This window comes from Chrysemys picta, chromosome 8 (genome assembly GCF_011386835.1).
Source record: "Chrysemys picta bellii isolate R12L10 chromosome 8, ASM1138683v2, whole genome shotgun sequence".
Lineage (NCBI taxonomy): Eukaryota > Metazoa > Chordata > Testudines > Emydidae > Chrysemys > Chrysemys picta.
The window spans coordinates 3,033,368-3,054,926 of record NC_088798.1 but is presented as its reverse complement, the minus strand read 5'-3'; the positions used below and the strand labels follow the sequence as shown (position 1 = coordinate 3,054,926).

Sequence of the window (21,559 nt, the reverse complement as noted above, 5' to 3'; positions counted from 1 at the left end):
GTGTGTTGTTAGCCCTGCTGTAGACTTGTCTACACTACAGTTTTCTCTTTAACTGGCAATTTAAGAGTGAAACTGTTGCTCATGAGAGGGAAGTACTAATACGATGGATGTGATCCACAGATCGAGCAGGCAGGCTCTGTGCAGGTGTTCTCACAGCCATGCCAGCGCACGTGCAGCTTTGCCAATACACTTCATTTTGAATCTACGGTACTTCCTGCTATTGCAGTACCGGCCTGCTAGCCCCATGTTCTCACAGATTTGCCAGTGTACCTCAGTCCTGCTGCTGCTCCATCGAGCACAGATTGTCAACAAGGCTGAACTGTGTCGCATTTTGTTAGTCTCTGCCATGAACCCGTTTTCACTTATTAGTGGCATGAGGCTGTTTTCACCTGGTTTCCCAAAGCCTCCCGAGAGTTTGGGGTCTGGAAACGTCAGCTATGTTCGGTTTCTTTGGTGAATCCTAGCAAACAGTTTGCTGTCCGCATGGATCACTTCATGCCGACACCTAGATGCTGCCTCTTCTCATGACCCCCGAGCGCTCTTGATGAAGCAGTCGGGGGCGCGGAGCCATTGGCTTCGCTGGCTCTCTAACCCCTTTTGCAAAATGAAACCTAGTTACGTGTGAGCAGACCGGCTACCCCAACTAATGGGCAGATGTAACTCACACCAGTTCACCTCCCTTTCCTTATGTAAAAAGAAGAGGCGGGGTATGTGTAAGGTGGTTCGGACGGCACAACTGAGAGTCTTGGGACTGAGTTAAACAAGTTGGGCTGAAAAGCTGGAAAATGTTCCCAGCAGTCGGGCCTGCGAGGCTGTGGAATAGTCTGACCAGGGCAGTGGTGAGAGCCCCCGTGACTTCCTGCGGGGCGGGGCACAACCCTGCAGACGAAGCAATCCCCGTTGGTGACAGGTTGGAGCCAGCCTGCTAAAGCTTCTCCAGCTCTAGGGTCCTGAAAATCAAAAGAATATTAGACGCCCGAGAGGCTCGAGAACTGATTGTCTGCAGCACCCTTCCAGTCCTGGCTTGACCCCTGTCCCCACTGCAGCTAAATGCCACTGCTACAACGTGGGCGTGGAGCTGCTGTGTCACTTTAATAAGTATCTGAATTTGTGCAGCATGGTTCCTGAAAGCCCTTTCTCTTGCTTGTTGTTTTTATTGCCCTGCTTAGGAACCCTCCACTTTCTTTCCTCTTTGATGCCTTAATTCAGGGAATGCGGTAGCAGAGAACTAACAGCCAAGCTGCCTTGCCTGGGTAGCAGTTTGAAAGACAAAGTGCCTAAGACAAGGGAGGTAAAGGGATGGATGGCAGTTCTAGAAGAACTTAATTCTGCAAAGCTTTCCATGGTTCACTGTTTCCAGGACTCTGTTATCAGGATTACACTCCGCCTGTTTGAAAAGATGAGCTCAAAAGAACCACAGACACAGGGATATTTTATAAACACTGAAGTCTTGTAGGGTGAGAGAGAGGGAGGGCTGCTTCTGGGGCTTAGTCAGGAAGCCAGCCTGGGGCTAAGTTGGCCAAATGACCCCTGGCGTAAGTGGGTGCAACTCCCAAGGGAGTAACTAGGCCAAATTCAGCAGCGAGCAAGTTACGCATCTGGTCTAAGTTAGTCAAACCAGGCTTCAGTAGTAAATTGGCATAGCCTCCCTTCACAGCAGTGCGGAACTAGCGAAACACATGCTCAACATCCCCACTGTTCCCTTGGTTTTGATGCCCTTGTTGTCTCAGCCTTCATCCCTGTTGTCGTTGGGGCAGGGCCCTGGCCTGTCCATTTGGTTGTTAAGGGGCTAGCACGCTTTAGGGGCTGTATAAATAATCACCACCACCCCCAAAACTATGTGCAAAGGACGTTACAGCTGCACAGCAAACCCCGGGAAGTTAGGAAATGCCAGAATGAAGGTTGCCCGTTCACCCTTCGTTCCGCCCCCTCGTGCGATGCTCTAGGAGCCAGTCATCATGGGATCACAAGCTGTCTTGTGTCCAGCGCGCAGGACGGACAGTGCACACGGAGTGAACTACTGCCCGATATTTGGTTTTCTCCTCACTGAACAGTGTGTGGCTCTGGGCCTTGTGCACTATTCCAACCCTGCTCTGAAGACAGAATTCTTGATTTCCTCCTGGCTGCTTTGTGGCGCTCATCACCAGAGCGTCGGAGAGCTTCACCAACAGGCATGGCGTTATTTTCCCTCAGCCCCGTGAGGGGAGGGGATGTTGTTACCCCTAGTTTACAGATGAGGCACACAAGCACAGCTCCTTATGGTATTTAGGTGCCTGATGCCCATTGGTAGTACTGGCATTAGATACCTTTGAGGATCTGGGCCAGAGAAATTAAGTTCAAAAGGATCCACCAATTCTGGGTGTCCGGTTGGAGGACTTCATTTCTGCAGAGCACTTGGCATTCTCTAGCCCGTTATCTGTTCCGAGCGCAGCTCCCGTCGACTCCCCTTGGAGCTGAGTGCTCAGCCGCAGGCTCTCAAGTTGGGCACCCAGAAAATGAAAACCACGCAATGGAAACACTGGAGTTAAGTGACTTGCCCAGCATCACACAGGAACTGTGTAGCAGAGGCAGGGATAGACTCAAACTCTGCATGGCAGTCATCACCTTAACCATACAACACGTCTTTCTCTGCCTGCACTTCCCTGCTTCCTTTACTACACAACCCTAACCCTTCCCCAGAGCAGGTGCATTCTGGGCACTGAATGAAGCAGGGGTCCTATGGAAAAAATAGTATGAGATCATGTAATTAAAGACTGTGTCTTAATGCATATACACGGGGGGGGGGCTTCAGTATTTGGTAACTTTTGAGTACTTGACTTTGCAACTACATTCTTTTAATGTAGTTTTTGTAGGTAATTTCCTAGGTTTAAAAAAAAAAAAGCCTGAAATAAACAGAAATTCCCTCCGGTGGAATCATACTGGCCTCTACATGGGTCATCAGTAGAGTTGGAACCTTTAGCTCCACAGCAAAACTTCTGCCACTTCAGCTAATGGAGTAACTGACAGCTGTAGTAGGTTATCTTCTGTGTGGACCAGCACTAGAAGGGGATGAGACGCACTTTGCCAGCCGGTGTCACAGATATTTGCTGACAGTAGAGGACTGTTGAGACTGGGAATCCATTCCAGGTTATAGAAGGGAGGGTGTAGTCATCGCCCCTCTTTCTCCAAGCCTGGCCCCTTCTGCATCATCTCCTCCAACCTGTCCCTGTCCTGTCTGTCCCTCCCCTCCTCCCTGCTCCTCATCTCACTCCAAGTCTACCCCCACCACACTCCTTGTCCCAGTCTCTCTGCCTAACCAGACCCAGTCATCCACCCCAGCTCCTCATCTGATCTTAGACACCCCAGTCCCAGTTGCACCCTTCCCTCCTGCTCCCATTCTCAGTCTCCTTGACCAGTCAGTCCCAGCATCTGCCCTCTCCTCTCCTGAGTCGTCTTGTTCCAGTCAGCTCCCTCTGCCATCCCCACTCCCAAGTCAGGCTCTTGTCCCTTCTGCATTTGAGTCAGGCAACTTCTTTCTCCATGCTGGAGCATTGAGCGCAAGGAGAGACACTGTCCCTACCCGGTCCTTGTGCCAGTGTCACAGCGGCCAGAAGCAGCAATTGCAGGGGAAGTCCAGCTCAGCTCCTGCTACCCCAGATTGGAGCACGCTCAGCGCAGACAGACTCTTCGGAGAATTTAGCTGCCAAACTAACAAGTCTCTACTGAGCATGTGCAAACGGAGATTTTTCGAAGGCTCATAACTTGGCCAGATTTGGGCAGGTTTTCACAGGTATGACAAAAGGCCCTGACACCAGGGCAACACCCCCCTGCAAACTGTCAGGTCTCTGCTCCAAAGCCTGGGGGCGCTACAGCTCCTCAACAGAACAGTCATTAAAATGTTGTTAATAAGGACAAACCAATGTATTTCCCCCACTCTCTTTCTCAGAAGCCTGGTGTATTTTGCACAGCCGTACCCATACCCCACTGTGTCAGTGGCATTTAGCTGCAGGCCAGTATTGCAGTGGGGCTGATGTCAAGCCAGGACTGGAAGGTTACAGGAGACAAGACTATATCGCCAGTCACTCTTTGGCATGTGTCCTCCTGGTGTAGACAGGAGGTGGTCAAATCGGTACACGCCAAGGGATCTGCGAGTGAGGTGATGGATCTTACCAATGCCCCTCTATGTTGGAATAACACCCATTGTATTTAGGGTCTGACCCTGCACGATGCTGAGTGCCCCCTAGTGATGGCAATGGGCATTGAGAGTATTTAGCAAGTTTGGAATCTTATTGATCACCAGAGCGCTTGCTGCTGTGCCGGTAGCCACGGCTCAGTTCCCCCAGGTTCCCAGTGCAGCGCGGACCCAGGCAAACCAGTTCACACACACACTCCGTTTGTCAGAGGCCAGTGCGAGCTGGAGATGATGTCGAACTCGTGCAAAATCATCGTTGAAGGCTGGCTTCCTTGGAGAGGAGATACTGGGCAGTAAAAACAGGCATCTCTTAAAGAAGTCATTTCCAGGTCATTGGCACGTTTCTGACTGATTTCCAAACACTGGATAATGATGGTGTATGAGATCTGTCCTTCAGTGGTGGTATGTAATTTCCCTAGGACGTCCATTCAGTAATACTTTGTCTACCACTTTCTGCTATCGCGGACTTTTTGGTTGCTAGCCCTGGGATTCTCAGCTGGGGAAATTCAGGCTTCCTGCATGAAAGGGTTAAGTGAACTGCCACATACTCTGCCTGTTGATTGTGAAAAATCTACCCGGAAGGCCTCAGTTCTTAACCTTGTAGAAATATTTTCACATGCTCCATCCAGAGAAAATAACCACTTGTGCGCTCCTAGAATTCAGGCACATTAAAGAGCCAGGAGAAATACCCCGATGATTGCCTACGCAAGGAAAGGAAAACTCAACGTGTGCTCAGCATGGCAATCAGCAAGCTCTTGTGGTGACAAGCTCCTCATCCTAGGCACACGCTGCCATGGGGAATAAAGTCCTTCAAATTGACATTTCTGAGATCCCTGCTGGCAGGAGTAATTTTGCTGATAATTAACAGAAACAGTGTGGGAACAACCGAGTATAAGCCACTTCCCGTTCTTCAGCCCAGTCGGACGCACCTTTCGTACAATTAAAATGCTAAGTATCTCACGTAGGTGGTGCTGGTTGGTGTCTTGTCCCAGCGTAATCATATCAGGGCATGAAGTTCAAGAATGAATCTGGCAACTCTGACAGGCTTTGTAAAGGTTTGATCCAAGGTGTCTGATCTGAAGAGCTTCATTTCCCTTAGTATTCCATTCCAAAGCGTGGGAAGGTGCTGAAACCTGCTCCCAACCTGACTTGCCGTGTGGATCTATCTTGGTCCCACCTCTCCTGATTTTCATTCCTGCAGTGCGCCCTGTCCGCTATCTTATGATAGTGGATGTTCTTTTCGGAGACACTTTGATACCGATCAGATGACCTTTTAGCTTTTCATTGTTTAGTTCCTTGATAGCATGTCAGTATCCTCCCCCAATGTCATTCCCGGGGCAGCTCCAGGCACCAGCGCAGCAAGCATGTGCCTGGGGCGGCAAGCCGCGGCGGGCGGCATGCCGGTCGCCGTGAGGGCGGCAGTCAGGCCGAGTTCGGCTGCATGCTTGCGGGAGATCCGCCAGTCCCGCGGCTTCGGCAGCAATTCGGCAGCGGGTACGCCAAAGGCGCGGGACTGGCAGATCACCCGCAGAAACGCCGCCGAATCTGCATGACCAGCGGGCCTCTCGCAGGCGCGCCTCCGAAGCTGCCTGACTGCCGTGCTTGGGGTGGCAAAAAACATAGAGCCACCCCTGGCCATTCCTACCTGAGTTTCTGAACTTTGGCCACAGCATCAGATGCCTCTCTCCCATGTGTCCCAACATGTGATTGGCTCCCCTGGAAAGTCAGTCTGCTGCCTTGCTTGCCAGTCCTCCCGGCCGCTGTCTGAGGTGCATTGCTGGTAGCATTCTGGTTCCTTTGAAAAGAGCCCAGGATCTCTTCCGACGAGTCCACAAACAATCCAGCACCCGCTTCCATTTCTTCTCTGCTAGTTCCTTGCAGGTGCAGTGAGAACATCTTTCATTTCAGCCAGATAATTTGAGCCACTCTGTCCCGAGCTACTGCTCTTTCTTGTACTCTCTCCGTTAGGCCACTGAATAAAGACACCACCATAGTCCGTCTCGCCCACACACCCACCCAATCAAGTTCTCGCTCCCACTGACTCCCTCTCCCATCACCTTGACCAACCTGCCTCCTGAGACCCCCTAGAGCAGACCCACCATGCTTCCCAGGGCCTCTGCTCTCCAGCCGTCCCTCCCCACACCCGGGATCTGATCTGACCCACAGGGACATCTGCTTCACCACCTTATTGCCTCCCCCCTACCCCATCCAACACACGAACAGCCCAGCCCCCCGGGGAGGGTTCCGGTGTGCAGGGTTAACACAGATTGAGCAGTCTCAGTATGCCTTTGTTATGCTAGCCCAAATCCTGAGGGTACCATGCTCCAGAGCAGCACACCAGTGTTAATGCAGGCTCGCTGCCAGCTGTGTATTGACCCTACCACTCAGCCGGAGTCCCAGAGGTGCTCACTTTACTCCCGGGCACCCCCAGCTTCCAGCCATGTGGCCCTCTGCATTGCTGGGCAGAGCAGTGTGGCTGCTGTGTCCTTCGAGTCCGTTAACACCTTACCCTCAGCTTTTCTCCTTGCCTTCCTTCGTTCCAGGCCTGCCCGGCTCCGCTACCCTGCTAGGGGAAGGGCAGGCCAGCCACGCCCATCTGCTTGAGATTGCAGGCTCCTGAGTGCCAATCCAGTGCGTCCCAGCTCTCGGCTCCAGACACACCGTCTGCAGTCTCCCCTTGGGTCAGACGACCGAGCGGGCAGGCTGCTCCACAGAACTCTGAGCCACCTCTGGGGGCCCGCACTTTGCTCCCCCCGATGTGTGCTGATTGTCTAACTCAAGTCAGAGGGGGCTAGAGCAGGCCTTGGCGAACCCCCTGCTGCCTTGTAAACACAAACACCTCGGCCCCCGCCACCTGCTTCCCTTCTTTATCTCCACATTCCCCTTCCAAACCCCCAGCCTGCCAGTGTCAGATCGCAGCTGCTTCCCCTCATCCTGCTCTCCTTTCACTTCCTCCCCAGGGCTAGCCACGGTGCTTCTCTTTGGCTCTCCCATCCTTTCTGTCCAGGGGAGATGGTGCTAGGAGCCACCCAGCGCGGGTTTTCCTGTGGGTTTCTGCAGCCTCCCCTCCCCCTGCCTTAGTTTGAAAGCGAGCAAACCCCCGGCGGGTGTCTCTCCTCCCTGCTGTGTAATGGAGCAGTAATTCTGTGCCAGGGGCTGGTTTCTGCTGGATTGTAACGGGTTTATAAAACAGCGTATGTCATGAGTGAGTAAACGGAACTGTTTGCTGGAGCCCCCGAGGGCTGGGCCGTCGGGGTGGTCCTGGGCCTCCGCCCTAACCTTGTTTTTCCCCTCCTCCCCCTCCCCCTCCCCAAGGGAGCATTGCCACCACCACCAGCAGTGGGGCTAGGGGCTAACTGAGCAAACAAGGAGATGCTTTCCCAGTGCCCTTACCGGGATGCTGCGGCATCTACTTCCCCCAGAGAGCGCGGCCCGTGCTGGAAAGGAAGGCCCTGGGCCATCAGCGCCCAGGATTATGGCTGGGTTTGCGCTGGGATTCAGAGTCATTTCCGCCCCGTGTTTATTTGCATTACAGTTTGTTTGGAATCAAGCCGCAGAGGCTCTCTGGCTCCCCACATACCGGGCTTGCGTTTCTAGGGCGCTTGGACGCACAGTGCCTGTAAACAAATGCCTTGTGAAGCAGAATCGCATCTGTAATGACAGATTTTTGATTTGCGCCCAGTGAAATCTCCACAGACGTTCGGCTAGAGCGCCCAGACCGACCCTGGGCCGGGCCGCGCCAGCAAAGTGCTAATCGGGCGTTCGAAGGTGTCGAACCGCTCTGTGTTTGCGTAGCGCCAGATGCTCCCGGGTGGAGCAAATCTCGACGAACACGATTTAAGTTTGCGGCGTCCAATGCTCAGGCTTTTTGAAAGTCCTTCCTTTAATCCTTCTTCTTTCTGTGCAGTCTGAATGCAGCTGTAACCCTGGCAGTCTCTCAGAAACCCTGGCAGTCTCTCCTCTCCCTACGCCCAGGGGTTCGGCTTGAACTGAGATTGTGGGCAGCAGCCATGTCTGTTAACGAAACACTGTCTGTATTGAGCTCTCCTTAGCAGCCTCTGATCGGCACCCACCAGGGACTCCGTCTGTACCTAGGGCTTTCCAGAGAAGCCAGGGAGGAGGCGGGCAGTGGGCGTAAGCACACAGTATTCTCTTCTGCCTCTTGCATGCCTGCCAGATAGCTGCTAAGCTTTTAGTTTCTAGCCAAACCATTCCGCTTCGTATTAAAAACCAGTACATGGATTTACGGTTCACCCCCAGACAGGTGAAAATGGGTCTGGTGGCTTCATTGTAGTCTCTGATCTAGCAGCAAGGCCCAGGGGAGCCTACAGCCTTTCAGAGTCATTGGCACAGTCGTGCTAAGGCCAGGCATCACATACGGTGACCGTCTGGCTCTCCTTGGTGATACCGACAGGGAATGTAATTTAGCAGACCGAGCAAAGGGGCTAGGAGTCTGGGAACATGGGTTCTTTCTCCACCGTGCCACTGACTGACTCCATGACCTTGGGCGAGTTTCTTAAACTCTCCGTGCCTTGGTTTTCCCATCTGTAAAATGGGCCGGGTGGTATTCACCTGCTGTTGCAAAGCACTTTGAGCTCGTCCGATGTTAAAAATGTGAGCTATTGTAAATATTTGTGAGCTGTAGAAGTCCAAAGTACCCCAGAAAGGTGGCAAAATATTTTACAAAATACAGCAAAGCCCCACAAGCCTAGGACAGGAAGTGAGGGGCACTGGATGAAATGAAATGGTGTTTGTTAGAATAGACAAGTGCTACAAATGTATATATAGAATCCAAAATTGACATGGGTCTTTACAAACTTCACTGAAGACGCATTTAATCTGCGCTGGAATCTAGCCAGGGTCTTATCCACATCACACAAATCAACATGATTGGCAATCTGCTTGGAAGAGGTTCAGGAATGGAGTAGCAGGAGTTGCCCGGGGCCTGTCTGAAGTGTTTTGGGAAGGTTGCAAGGGGGCGAGGAATGGAATAGCAAGACGTGCTGCGGGTCTGGTTCGAGGCACGCTGGCAGAGCTGTGGGGGGTCCAGGACTGGAAGAGGAGTAGGTGCTACAGGCTGGGACTCCGGTCTGCTGCTTGCATGGTGCCTGCCTACAGCACATTCATACGTGGCACCAGGACAGTCAGTCCTTCATTATGCAGAGCCCCAGATTTTCCCTGGCATGCCTCTCTGGCCAGTGAGGAGTCTAACCATAAATAGACACCAGACCAAATGGGAGCGAGTGGTGAGGATTGGATTTCGAAGTTGGAAATCCAGGCTGGGGCTCTGAGCATGCCCCATGGGTTGGAAAGCCAGTTAGGAGCAAAGGGTCCAGTTGCCCACACATGACTCTTGAGTTGTTCTCCCTAGACTGTTGGGAGGCCTCCGGAGTGAGTCCGTGATTAGCCCATGCAGCCCCCGTGCTGACGAGAGGAAGGGTCGGCAGAGTGGTGCCGGGATAGGGTGACAGCTGGAAAGACTCTTGTTGCAGGGCCAGGACTCCTTGAAACGTGGCGTCTGTGAACATGGCATTAGTTGTGTACCTGGCGCACACGCGCAGCGAGGAGAACACCTTGGCTCAGGACTGCTAAGGATTTGCTTAATCTCTGCTTTCCAGCAGCCTGGCAAACTCCTCCTCGCCCAGGGGAGTAACGGAGATGGGCAAGTAAAAGAGCATGAGTCTTTACCACCGTTCTGGCCGATTCCTGTCTGTCCTAGGCCCATCACTGCAGTGTGTGAGCACCTCACGACCTGGACCTGGATCAGATTTGTCCTCACACCCCCGGGCGGTGGGGCAGGGCTGTGACCCTCGCTGGACAGCTGGGAGTCTGAGTCTCCTTTTCCAATTTCACCTCCCCCAGAGGCGGGATATGGGAGTGTGAGCTGGAGTCTGCCTTAAGGGTCCCCGCTGCTAAGCCCACCGCCCCCTGCCCACTGCTGAGGTTGGAAAGAGCCTGGCTGTATGCCTTGATCCCAGGGGCAGGAAGCAGCAAAGGAAAACCCTGCCTCTTGACTTGTAAAGTGAGCCTGTTTGACCAGGGATCATAGACGCTCACAATCCCTTTACAAGTTACTTGTGACACTGGGCCTGATCCTGCAGGGGCCTGAGCGCGCCCAGCCCCTGCTGACTGCAGTGCAAGTCGTGAAAGCCCCGGCCGGACGTAAAGTTCCTGTCACACTCTCCCCCTGGGTTTGACGCTTCCATGCCGGTGCCTAGACACACACCTGTCGGCAGCAGCGGTGCCTTGGGTAGTAAGTGACACCTACGTGGGAGATCTCGTTCCATTGCCCTTCTGGTGTTTGGTCAGTTGTTTAGGCCTTCGCCGTGTGGGTGGGACAGTGACTGAGACACACGGGGCGGACGGGGGGGCGGACCAGCAAAGCAATGTGGAAATTCACTGGAATCTGCTTTTCCCATTTTCTCCTAAAGATGCTGATTTGAAGAGTGCTGGGTTCCAAACTCTGCTACAAACCCCAATTCCTCCTTTTTGTTTTTAATCTTTCAGCCAAGCACGTTAACGAAGTCATTGTGGGCAGCGAACAGCTGATGGAAATCTAACTCGCCGGTTGTAAAGATGCCTTTAAGGAAGCCAGAGCCCGCCTCTTCGGAAGACCCTTCGTCTGGAGCAGGCCTGGCAGAGCTCACGCTGTCAGCGCTCCTTTCCCGTGCAACTTTGTATTTATGTCTTAATAAAGAAGCATTTCCCGAGTTGTCTGTCTCTCTCTCTGGCCCCTCCCCACCTGGCTGATCTGCCTGCTGCTTTGTGGAGCCCGGTATCGGGGCCTGCCCGCTGAGCGAATGCACTGTTCTCTTCCAGTAGCACTAAGCTAGGACCACACAGACTGTGCCCATTCAAAAGAACGACTTAGTCGAGCTCACTCTGATACAAACCCAGGCTCTGTGGGCTTGCAGCACCGTCCCGATCCCTTAGGGAAGCCCGGTTCTGCTTTATGCACAATGGGAGGGCTGGGAAAGCCCAGCAGCAAAGCAGGGTTACTTCCTTGCTGTTCCTGCAGCTTCTCCAACCCCCCCACCCCCCTTACGCTGGGACAGACACGTTGAATCTACGCAGCTGTTTTTCGTCTATACTGTGATTGAGGCCGGTGCGCCAAAGGCGTTCCCATTCATACCCTCTGGATTTGGCCTGTTGCTTTGAAATTAAGCCCAAGACCGCACGTGTGGGGAGCGGGGAAGGAGGAAACCCGAACATAATTAGAGGTTATGTCACCATCAGCGCTATCGGCCTTATTTGTACGGCCCCTTTGCTTGAAAGCCCAGCATGTGTAAAGCCAGACGTGAGGTCCCTCTCCACGCACTTAAACTGTATGTGGGTGACTCACAGGGCGAGATGAGTAACAAGCTGTCATGTGAACTCCAGGGCCTTGTGGTTGGTTGTCCTGCCAGGGTTGGAAAGCACCTGGATGGGATTGAAGCTCGAGCTGTTCTTGCAACTCTGCAAATTGGCCTGCGGCTCCTGCCTACAAGCTCTTGACTGGAACCTAGTCGGATTCAGTGGGACGCTTCTCTGAGCCTGGCAGTTTGACAAGGAGAGGCGCTTCCAGCTACTCGCCGGGAGAGATGATATTTCATTAACTACCGTGATGCATTCAAAGCCGTGTCTTGTGGGCACAGACCCCCTGGCGGAAAATCTCAGCTTCCTGACCCACACGACGAGGGAGAGGTTATAATCCAGCCCTGCCCTGCCTTTCATACATTACAAACCCACATCAAAGGCCCTCCTAATAATGGGAAGGGTGGTGTGCTGGCTCGGAGGGCTGTGCCAGGCTGTGGAGAGCACAACGCAAGCTAGAGTTCAGTTCAGGTTAGCATCACCTGCGAGGCTGGTGTGTGAATAGATGTCAAATCCCTTTCCTCCAAGGATCTCGGCTGTTTTGTGTATGTTAATGAGCTATGCCTTGAGCCGGAGGTAAGTGTCATACCCATTTTACAGATGGGAAACGAAGGCACAGAGAGGCTTAAGTGACTCGCTTAATGTTCTGCTAGAAATCTGTCAGAGACAGGTGTAGAGTCCCGATCCCCTGAGTCCCGGGGCTTCCCCTTCAGCCCAAAGCCATCCTTCCCTTCCGTCTATTGATGTTACGCATCTTCTTAAAAACCAGCTTCCCCTAAGTTAATAGCTTCAGTTTTATCTCCTTGGGCCGTAATTCTATGGTAACGCCTCACTTTAGTCCTTTTGTTGAGCTCATGGAAGGAGAGGCTCTTTATTGTGCAATTAGAATTGCGGTATTAATTTAGCATTCTCTGACACTTTCCAACCTCGCTGGGCTCTGAGAAGTATTCTTTTCCCTTTACGACCTGCAGGTGTTTGGTGTGAGATAGAAGTAGATTGCAGAGCAAGATTTCACAGCCTGAATTATCAAAGCAGAGTCCCTCTTTATGTACTCGATGTGTGTGGCAGTAATAAGGAAGGGTATTTCGGAAGAGTAGTTCCTTCACAGCCCCAAGGCAGGCACCGGGAATTAACCCTTGCTGACCTGCCATGGACTTTGTGGACCCGGTGGATCTACGAAACTAGCAATCAGGGTGACATTTTCAAAAGTGCCTCAGTGACTAAGCGCCTAGATGACTTTTGAAAATAGGACTTAGACTCCTAAGTCACTGACATGCTTTTGAAAATATTACCCCAGAGCTTTAACGCACGGCTCTTTGCAAATGTGACTCTTCCATACAGTACACAGGCCCGTACATGTGGCTGTTCTCACTGTTGATCTGCCGTGCTGTAGCAATTGAGCAAGCTGGTGTCTCTTACCCATTTGCAATGCGCCCATCACCGGGGTCTTTAGGCCCCTGACCGTGATGTACAAAGCAGCGTACGTTTGAAAGGATCAGACTTGCCAATCCTCTGTAGATGCTGGCACCTTCGGAGCAGGCTTGTTCTTGAGCATTTCCAAGGGGAGCGGAGCTGGCGGTTGGCGTCACTGTTGCAAGAAGACTCATGAAACAGGCACGTCCTGCAGGATGCCCAGAATGCAGCAAAGCCAGGGCACCATTTCCAGTGGCAGGGAGCTCGCCAGCGGAGCGCCTGGTGCTGCGGACATCCCGCCCTTGGCTCCTGAGAAGGGTCTCGGCCTCTGACTTAGCTAGGAGTCAGCCCATTGGGCGCTCTAGGGCTCAGCAGCAGGACCTTTGCAGCAGCTCGGGAATTGGCGAGGAGGCAGTGTCAGGCCTGGTGTGCCGACGGGCGGCCTGGCCGCTGAATGCTGGTCCAGCGAACGGTTCGTGCGGCCTTCTCCTTCGATCCTAAGAGCTCGTTTCAGACATTCAACCTCGGGGGTGACGGCCTGGAAAGCTATTCCTTTGGCTTCATCTAACAGGGAAGAATGCAACCTGCCGGCTAGGCAGAGAGCAGATGGCATTTCAGGCCACCGCTGCTGGTCACGGGGCTGGGAGCATGGAGAAATCTGGAAGAGCCCTAAGAGTGCATTTGCTTTGACAGTGAAAAGATACCGTCAGTGGGAGGCAAACTCAGGGCTCCTGGTCTAGTTCCCTGCTCCCATTCACTCCTGCGGTGTTAAAACCAGGCAGCCCAAGGCATGTGATCTCCGTAACTCCAATGGCCCGGCCATCCGGGAGACGTGATGAGCTGGTAGGAAGAGAGAGGCAGCTTGTGGCCAATTGTGCCCACTGTCATTGACCTGGGGCCTCCCCTATCGGTCAGGGGTAGATGGGCCTGGTGCTAATCAGAGCTTTCAAATCCACTGACCTTTGGAGACTTTGGATTGTAACCTGGGGGACTCAAAGGAAGGTAAACTGACCTCCTGCTACAGACACTCAGTACATCCAGTGAGCATGATGGCTTCCTTCCCGCATCGTATGCCTGGCTAGTGTGTGCCCTGCCTGGCTAGTGTGTGCCCTGCTGGGGGTAGAGGACAGAGAGGCCGGCTAGTATTTACTTGGGGCGATGTCGCTGCTTTGTTCACAGTGCTAACGCCAATATGATCTAGCTCACAAAAACCAGACCTGAAGCTGAAATACTGGGTCCGAACCTTATGTTACATTTTACGTAAGTCAGAAAACATTGCTGAGCTTGAAGCCACATGCCCTCCGCTCACTTGCTTTCACCCCTCGTCTGTCTTTCATGCCTGGCTGCTTTGTTTTCGCTGGGCTGGCTTGGGCTCCTAGAGGAGTATTTGTCACGATGCCCTGCTGGTCCCACCAGCTGTGCCCTCACTAGTGGGACTGTCCCAGAATCACTCCAACAGCTGGTGGCCCAGGGACAGAAATGTTCTCACATAACGAGCCGCACATCTCGCTTTCTGCACTGCCAGGCCACATTGGCCAAAGGCTCCAAGGAGCAACGGCAGGTTCGCCTGGGTTCTAAAGGGGCAGCTTGGTTGTCTCCACACACCGTGCCCAAATCCAACGTGTTCCCCAATCCCTTTGTCACGTGTCAAGATCCGCCAGTGCTGAGACCTGCGTTAGAAACGGAGGCAGCGACTCCCTCGTTCTGTCAGCTTCCCCAAGCACCTGGAACCCGCCCACGCATTTGGCGCTGGCGTGCTGGTCACGAGCTTTGATTATCCTCTATTACGCCGAGCACACCCACGAGTAGCTTCCCAATAGACAGACAGGCCTGCTTTCCCCCAGAGCCTCAAATCTGGACTTCGACACGCCCCCCCAGGGAGTGGTAACACACTGGAGGGAGCGGAGCAGGAGTCTTGCAAGGGTTGAACAGTGAAGTGCTAATGGATCCCCCATCTCAGGGTCCGTTCTCTCCAGCCCTTGTCTGTCGAGGAGAAAGGGGCTTGTGCTAAGGAACAGGACTGACGCAGCTCTCCTGTGCCAGCTCCAGCCAGCCCCCTCCCCCTCGATCTCCTTTCTCCATCGGTAACGGGGGCGGGGGATGGTACCGGCGTGCCAGGGCTGCAGGCAGAGAGCTTGGAGATCCTCGCGCAGAGGCTGCGAGAGGAAGAACAAGGCTTATTCCCTCCCCTGCTAGGCGAGGAAAGCAGGCAGCCAGGGGCGAGATTCAGATTGTCAGCACCAACAGCGCCGAGGGGAAAATCTGCCCCGGGAGCTGACCCTGGACATCCCAGGAGCTCCCAGCACGTAGATCCTGGGGGATCGAGGGGTCATTCATTAGCTCCCCAGCTCTAGCAGGCCGAGCACCCACTGACGGCAGCAGGAGCTCGGCCTGGGCAAGCGCTGCAGGATTAGGCCCGTGTACGGTTCCTTTCTTGTCTCTCTCTGGATCCTGCAGGTTTTTGGTTCATCTCCTGGGTGCCAGGAGCCAAGATGCGCAGCCTTGCCCTGTCTCTTAGACAAATCAGCGTACAGCAATTCCTGAAAGGCCTTCTAGCCAGTCATCGCAGATCTGCTCGGATAGAAATCAGTAAGGCAAGAGATTAGCAGCCTATATAAACTTGTATGTTTACAGCTTTGAAAAGGCTAATACTGAATTTTTTTTCAAGAAAGCAATCGGATTGTTGGAGTGAATTCAAGGACAGCTGATGAGCCTGGATCGGCGCCTTTACAATTCAAGGCAAATGGTGGGCTGATTTGGAGAGGAAAAAGGGATTTTCTTGTTTTTGTTTTTAAGGGAAAATAAAAGGGCAGCCTGCCGCTTCCCTCTCCCTCCCCCGCCGTCAAAGCAGCGAGCTCCTGGTGTTGTATGCATAAGCTACTCCTTTGTGCACCGTCTAAATGGTTAATTGTGTTTGAGGAAGATGTGCGGGCGGACGGGGAGACCACCCAGCACGAAACAGACAAGAAAGAGCAATCGCTGCGCTCTTTCACCAGAGAGAGAGCAAAGTTGTTTAAAAATATTTAATTTACTGCATTCCATTCTGCTGATTATAAATTGGCCATCCAGGGAAACGCGGCTGCATGTGGGGAGGGATCCAGGAAGCATGAAACAAATTCTTGGGATTGGTTTGGGGTTTGTTTTTGAAATCTTCCTCTGCTGGTTTGTTGTGAGTTTTAACCCTGGGTTGCCAGTCAATGCCTGCCTTTTCCGCGAGCTGAAATCTGAGGCCGGGCTCTGTGGTTGCATATTGGTCATCGAAGCCTCTTGCAATCCAAGGGTCTGTTAGAGCCGTTACGTTTCATAGGCTGCTTCTCTCTCTGCTCCTCACTTAGACATGGCGGGTGTTAGGTTTTTGCCCAGGGTTGGCACCACGATATCCTGGCGGTCTTGGCAGGCAAAGCACTGCGGCGTGCCCGCCTCGGGAGGGCCCTTGTGAACATTTCAAACCCGTCTCTCTCTCGGGCACCCTCGAGCAGGAAGGGGGTTTAGAGCTCGGGCGGGGGAGGATCAAATCCAATTTTTACTTTGGGGGGGCCTTCAGAGGACTAAAATGCTCCGTGGACTCCCCCGCCCTGCGTGGCACTGATGGGAAAGTCGCAGGTGCTGGTCGGGAGGTGGCAAGCGCTGACGAGACGTTACCGAGCGATGCCGACTCCAGACTGTTGTCATCTGTGCTTCGATGAGAGTTCAATGGGAGGGGGCACGTACCATGGACCTGTGAGCAGTCACCTTGCTGGGGGTGCTGTGATCGGGCCTGGTTCGGTGCTGCGGGTGCCAGGCGAGCCCGCGTCTGTTTTGTGTCCAGATCTGTAACATACAAAAGTGACTGTTCCTTCCCCCCTCCCACCCCAGCGCCAGCCCCAGAGCCCAGCGATCCTCCCAAAACATTCTGGGGCACAAACAGTGTAAGGGGGGTACAGAGAAGAACCACCAGGTGTGGGGAGCTCTTGCCCCCCCACGTCTGCAGAGGCTCTCCCTGAGCTGGTGTTGAGGCTTCTCGATCAGGTCAGCCTGACTCCGGGAAGGCCCCGCGATTCCCCAGGGCTGGCACAGGCTACGTGCCCGGATGGATGCTAGAGCTCTGTTTATGATGATTTATTATTTGTGTTACCGTAGCACCTAGGAGCCCCAGTCAGGGACCAGGAGCCCAGTGTGCCAGGTGCTGCATACTCCCAGACCCCAGACCCTGCCCCAAAGAGCTGGCAACCCAGGGATACGCCACGAGACAGATGGATGCTGACAGACAGGCAGGAGTACAAGGAAACAAGGAGAGGGTGCTGGTCGGCAGGGCAGGCTGGGGTCTCTGCATACCACCTCCAGGCTTTTCGCAGGCATCATGGCAAAAGCGAGGGCTGAGGAGGATAACGAGGCCTCTCCAGGGGTGTTCCCATGGGCTCCTCCCAAGCGTGAGGGGCAGCACGCCGGCCCTAATGCGAAGCCTGTGGCGTGATTTGGGTTGGTTGCTGTTATGGGTCATTCCATTCGATCTCACATCCCTCGGAGAGGCACTATGAAACCTGATCATGAACACCACTGCGTGAAGATGATTTCTGAGTCGCCTGGTAGCTCGATCCATTGCCTGGTCTGATGATGATGTCGTTATGGCAGATGTCAGCAGGAGGCACCGTTACACAGTCTTCTAAGCGCTTTTTCATAGTGTGCGAGCAAGTGTGCAGTCTTGGGAAGACATGCTGTTCAGAGCAGAGGTGGGGGCTCCATGGAGGAGGAGCTGTGCGAGCAGCTGCAGAAGTTGTTCTCTGCTGTGGGCTCTGAATAGAGTCAATGCTTGAAGCAGTTGCTCTTTAGGAAGTGGGCATTGGTGGTGGGCTGAGAGCCCTGAAAGAAAGGATTTGCCTGTGTTCTGTTTGTGACCACCTCTGTTCCAGGCCAGGATAAATAACCAGGCAAACTTAGAACATACCCTGACTCTGTATCCTCCACGGGGAAGCGACCAAGGTCTGGACAAAGGCTGCGGCCGGGCAGAAGGCAATGCTGGAGTTGGGCAAAGAGGGCAGCTTCGCCCAGCATTGGTGGATAGCTCTGTTATTGTTCCAGATGCTGAGCTCCCATTTCCGCTGTATTTGCGGGCAGTGAACATGTTTCACTGTGGTCCTGCTCCGCGGGAAGCAGCGTGCTTTAGCAGTGAGACTGGGACTCTTGGGTTCTTTTCCTGCCCTGCCGCTAACTTGCAGTGTGACCCTGCGCAAGGGAAAGGTGCCTCACGTCTGCTTCGCGGGGCGGAGCCTGGCCAGTCCCTTTGCCATCTCATCCCAGGCCCGATGCTCCAGATTGTCTCATGTTTGTGGTCCTCTTCGGGACACTCGCCAGTTTCAGGCTGTTTAAAAACGACGTGGTGCTCGACTCTGCCTGCCACGTATCCTCCGCTGAGCCCCGGCGGGGGCTGCGGGATCGTTACCCGGGCTGAGCTGAATGGGGCACAGCGGGCACAGTTCGAATGTTCCCAGATCCCACCGGGTCACGCCCCCCCTGCTGGGCTAAGACTCACCCCCTCTCTCTCCTGGCCGAGGATGTGACCGGGGCATCCATCCTGTCGACTGGCCCACAGTCAAAGCCGCAGAGCCGGGACTGAAACCCAGGAGTTCTGCCTCCCTGAGCCCTCCTAGCTCGAAAGCCCCCGAGAGGAGCGGCTCTGGATTGCCGCTGGGCTGGGAGGTGACTCTCACTCTCTTTTCTACACAGCCCCTTTCGTGCCAAAGGCTCTCCTGTTTCCACCACTGAACGCAGCCAGGAATGCAGCCGCCCAGCAGTTTAGGACAGGAAGTGGAGAAAACCATCTTCAGTTCAAAGCACAGGAGGCACGTGGATCAGGACTGAATGCCGGTGGCTACTTGGGTTTCCAGCTTGGCCGGGACACTGGGATGAACAGTCCAGCTCCGGGGAGCAGGGCCGAGGGGGCGTCAGGGAGCCGGCGCGGTCGGGGCTCGGCGTCCCCTCACAGCCTCGCCACGTCGTTCGGCTCAACAATAACAGTCTGAATAGTTGTAAAACGGAGCCGGTGTCGGCCCCTGTGCGTGTCTGGGGGTCGGGCCCCTGGAAGGGTCTGTGGGTGGGTGTCCCCCAGGAAGGCCTGTGGGTCATGCGGTGGGCCAGATGCCGGGTTAGATAGCATGGGGCCCGGCGACCGCTCACGCCTCCACCACCACCCGGGGGCCTGTTCCTGGGCCCGGCTGCGCTGACGTCTCCAGCCTAACTCTCCCATCCCCAGTGTCAGGCCTTTGATCCTTCCCCTGGCCCTGCCTGCAATAGAGCCAATCTCCTTCCAGGTGCTTCCAGGCCGTGACCGTGTCTCCTCGGAGCCACCCCGCTGGCTCCCAGGGGCTCAGTCTCTTCTCGGGCATCTCCTTGGATCCTCCGCTGGGCCCTCATTTGCGCCTTCTCCAGGGCTCCCCGGCCTCACTGCCACAAGATATTCCCCAGGCCAAGAGCTTAGCAGGATTCAAACGAGCTCTGGACGTGGGTGCAAGCAGGAAAAGCCGCACGCCTGGACAGGTGTGACAATGCGGTTCTGGCGGAACCCAACTGAGAGTGCCAACTCAGGACAAATTGCTCAAATAGGGCAGTTACAGCCCAAGGCTGGGGTTTTTCCACCTCTAAGGCAAACCAAACCAGCCAGACTAAGACTTCGGTCTCACCCCACTGGCTAACCGCAAGTCTCACAAGCAATCTCCTTAGACACTCCAGTTACCCAGTATTACCACCAGTGCCACACGTTATGGGGACAAATGGTTATAAAAACCAATACCCCAGTAAAAGAAAACGGTTCTCCCGATCCCAAAGGACCAAGCCCCAGACCCAGGTCAATGTACAAGTCAGACCTTACCCACAAATCACGCTACTGCCAATCCCTTAGAATCTAAAATCTAAAGGTTTATTCGTAAAAGGAAGAAGATAGAGATGAGAGTTAGAATTGGTTAAATGGAATCAATTACATACAGTAATGGCAAAGTTCTTGGTTCAGGCTTGCAGCAGCGATGGAATAAACTGCAGGTTCAAATCAAGTCTCTGGAATACATCCCCCGCTGGGATGGGTCCTCAGTCCTTTGTTCAGAGCTTCAGTTTGTAGCAAAGTCCCTCCAGAGGTAAGAAGCAGGATTGAAGACCAGATGGAGATCAGGCATCAGCCTTATATAGTCTTTTCCAGGTGTAAGATCACCTCTTTGTTCTTACTGTGGAAAATTACAGCAAAAATGGAGTCTGGAGTCACGTGGGCCAGTCCCTGCATACTTTGCTGAGGTACAAGGCGTATCTGCCTTCTCTCAATGGGTCCATTGTATAGCTGATGGTCCTTAATGGGCCATCAAGCAGGCTAGGCAGAGCTAAACTCAGCTTGTCTGGGATGTCACCCAGAAGCATAGCATAAGTTTGCCATACAGACAGTATAGAGCCAATATTCATAACTTCGACTACAAAACTGATACATACATATAGACAGCATAATCATAACCAGTAAACCATAACCTTGTCCTAGACACCCCATTTGACCCCCTTTATACAAGATTTGGGTGCCACTACAGGACCTTGGTTGCAACAATGATCTAGATGGTCCCAGTTTATGTCAATAACGTCACAACAGGAGCCCGAGGAGATGGGGGAACGGCCCAGGGCAGAACCCAGCCACAGATTTCCCCCAACGCCAGGTTAGCCCGTGACTGCCTCTGGAGCAGCTGGCCAGGGCAGGCCCCGGCCACGGCCGAGCAGAGAAGACATTGCCTAGGTGGCTGTGGGCTGGACTCGGAGCAGCAGTTCTGCTTGTGCTGAGCCCCCTGGACGTCAGTGAGAGTTGGGCACAGACATCAAGTTGCTCCTGTTCTTAAGCGGCTGTGGGCTGGAGTAAGGCTGGGTTGAGGCCCGGGCTTCTGTGCTTGTCTCAGTGGGGCTCCCTGCCCTGATCCTGACCGGTGCGAAGCACCTTCCTGCTTGGCTTCACAGAGAGGAAGGGATCGGGCCCTCAACAGGGCCCAGAACCTGCCCATGTCATCCTCCGCGTGTGTCTAATCCCCCCTGCACGGCCCTGCCTAGCCCCCACTCCAAATGCTTGCACTGATGTCAAATCCACTTAGTGCCTTCAGAAAACATCTCGCCCTGACACCTAGTTAACTCCTCGCCAGGGGTCACGGCTCTGGCCTTCTCCTTCCTGCCGTTCCCCTAGCCCGCTGAGCCGGCAGGCGCGCCCCGGCGCTGTTGGAGATCTGTCGGGGAACAAGAGAGCCAGATCGCTTACAAATTAATTTGGAGTTAAACCTACAGCAAATGAGAACCATGCTGCTTTGCAGGAGACGGGGCTTGGCTGGGGATCAAGAAAAATCCATCAAACCCGCCCGGTTTGGGGAGCGCGGGGGCACTGCTGTTTTCTTTGTGGCGGGGGAGTTGTCAGCGGTACTTCCAGTGGGCCACGGCCTTTCCTGCCAATTCAGTATCCAGCAAACCAACCGCCCAGGGAACCTGCTCCCCTGTGCTGGGGGGCGGGCGGCAGAGTACAGCAGGGGGATGTGATCTCTGGGGCGAACCAACCCCTCTCCTGCCCCAGCGAGATCGTGTCCAGGTGCTGCGGGCGTGCAGTGGGCCAGCCGGGGTAGACCGGGTGATGGGATGAGAACG

General features: G+C 54.1%; 1 protein-coding gene across 2 annotated transcripts in view; it reads left to right on the top strand.

The window, feature by feature from the left end:
* The window catches only part of EIF2B3 (eukaryotic translation initiation factor 2B subunit gamma), a 138,482-nt gene extending 127,601 nt beyond the window's left edge, over positions 1-10,881 (top strand). For both annotated transcript variants that reach the window (XM_008166725.3, XM_008166726.4), the window contains one exon: positions 10,679-10,881. In XM_008166725.3, coding sequence (XP_008164947.2) covers positions 10,679-10,731 — 53 coding nt within the window. In that variant the 3' untranslated portion in view covers positions 10,732-10,881. The remainder of the gene's footprint in view (positions 1-10,678) is intronic.
* Positions 10,882-21,559: the final 10,678 nt, after the last annotated feature.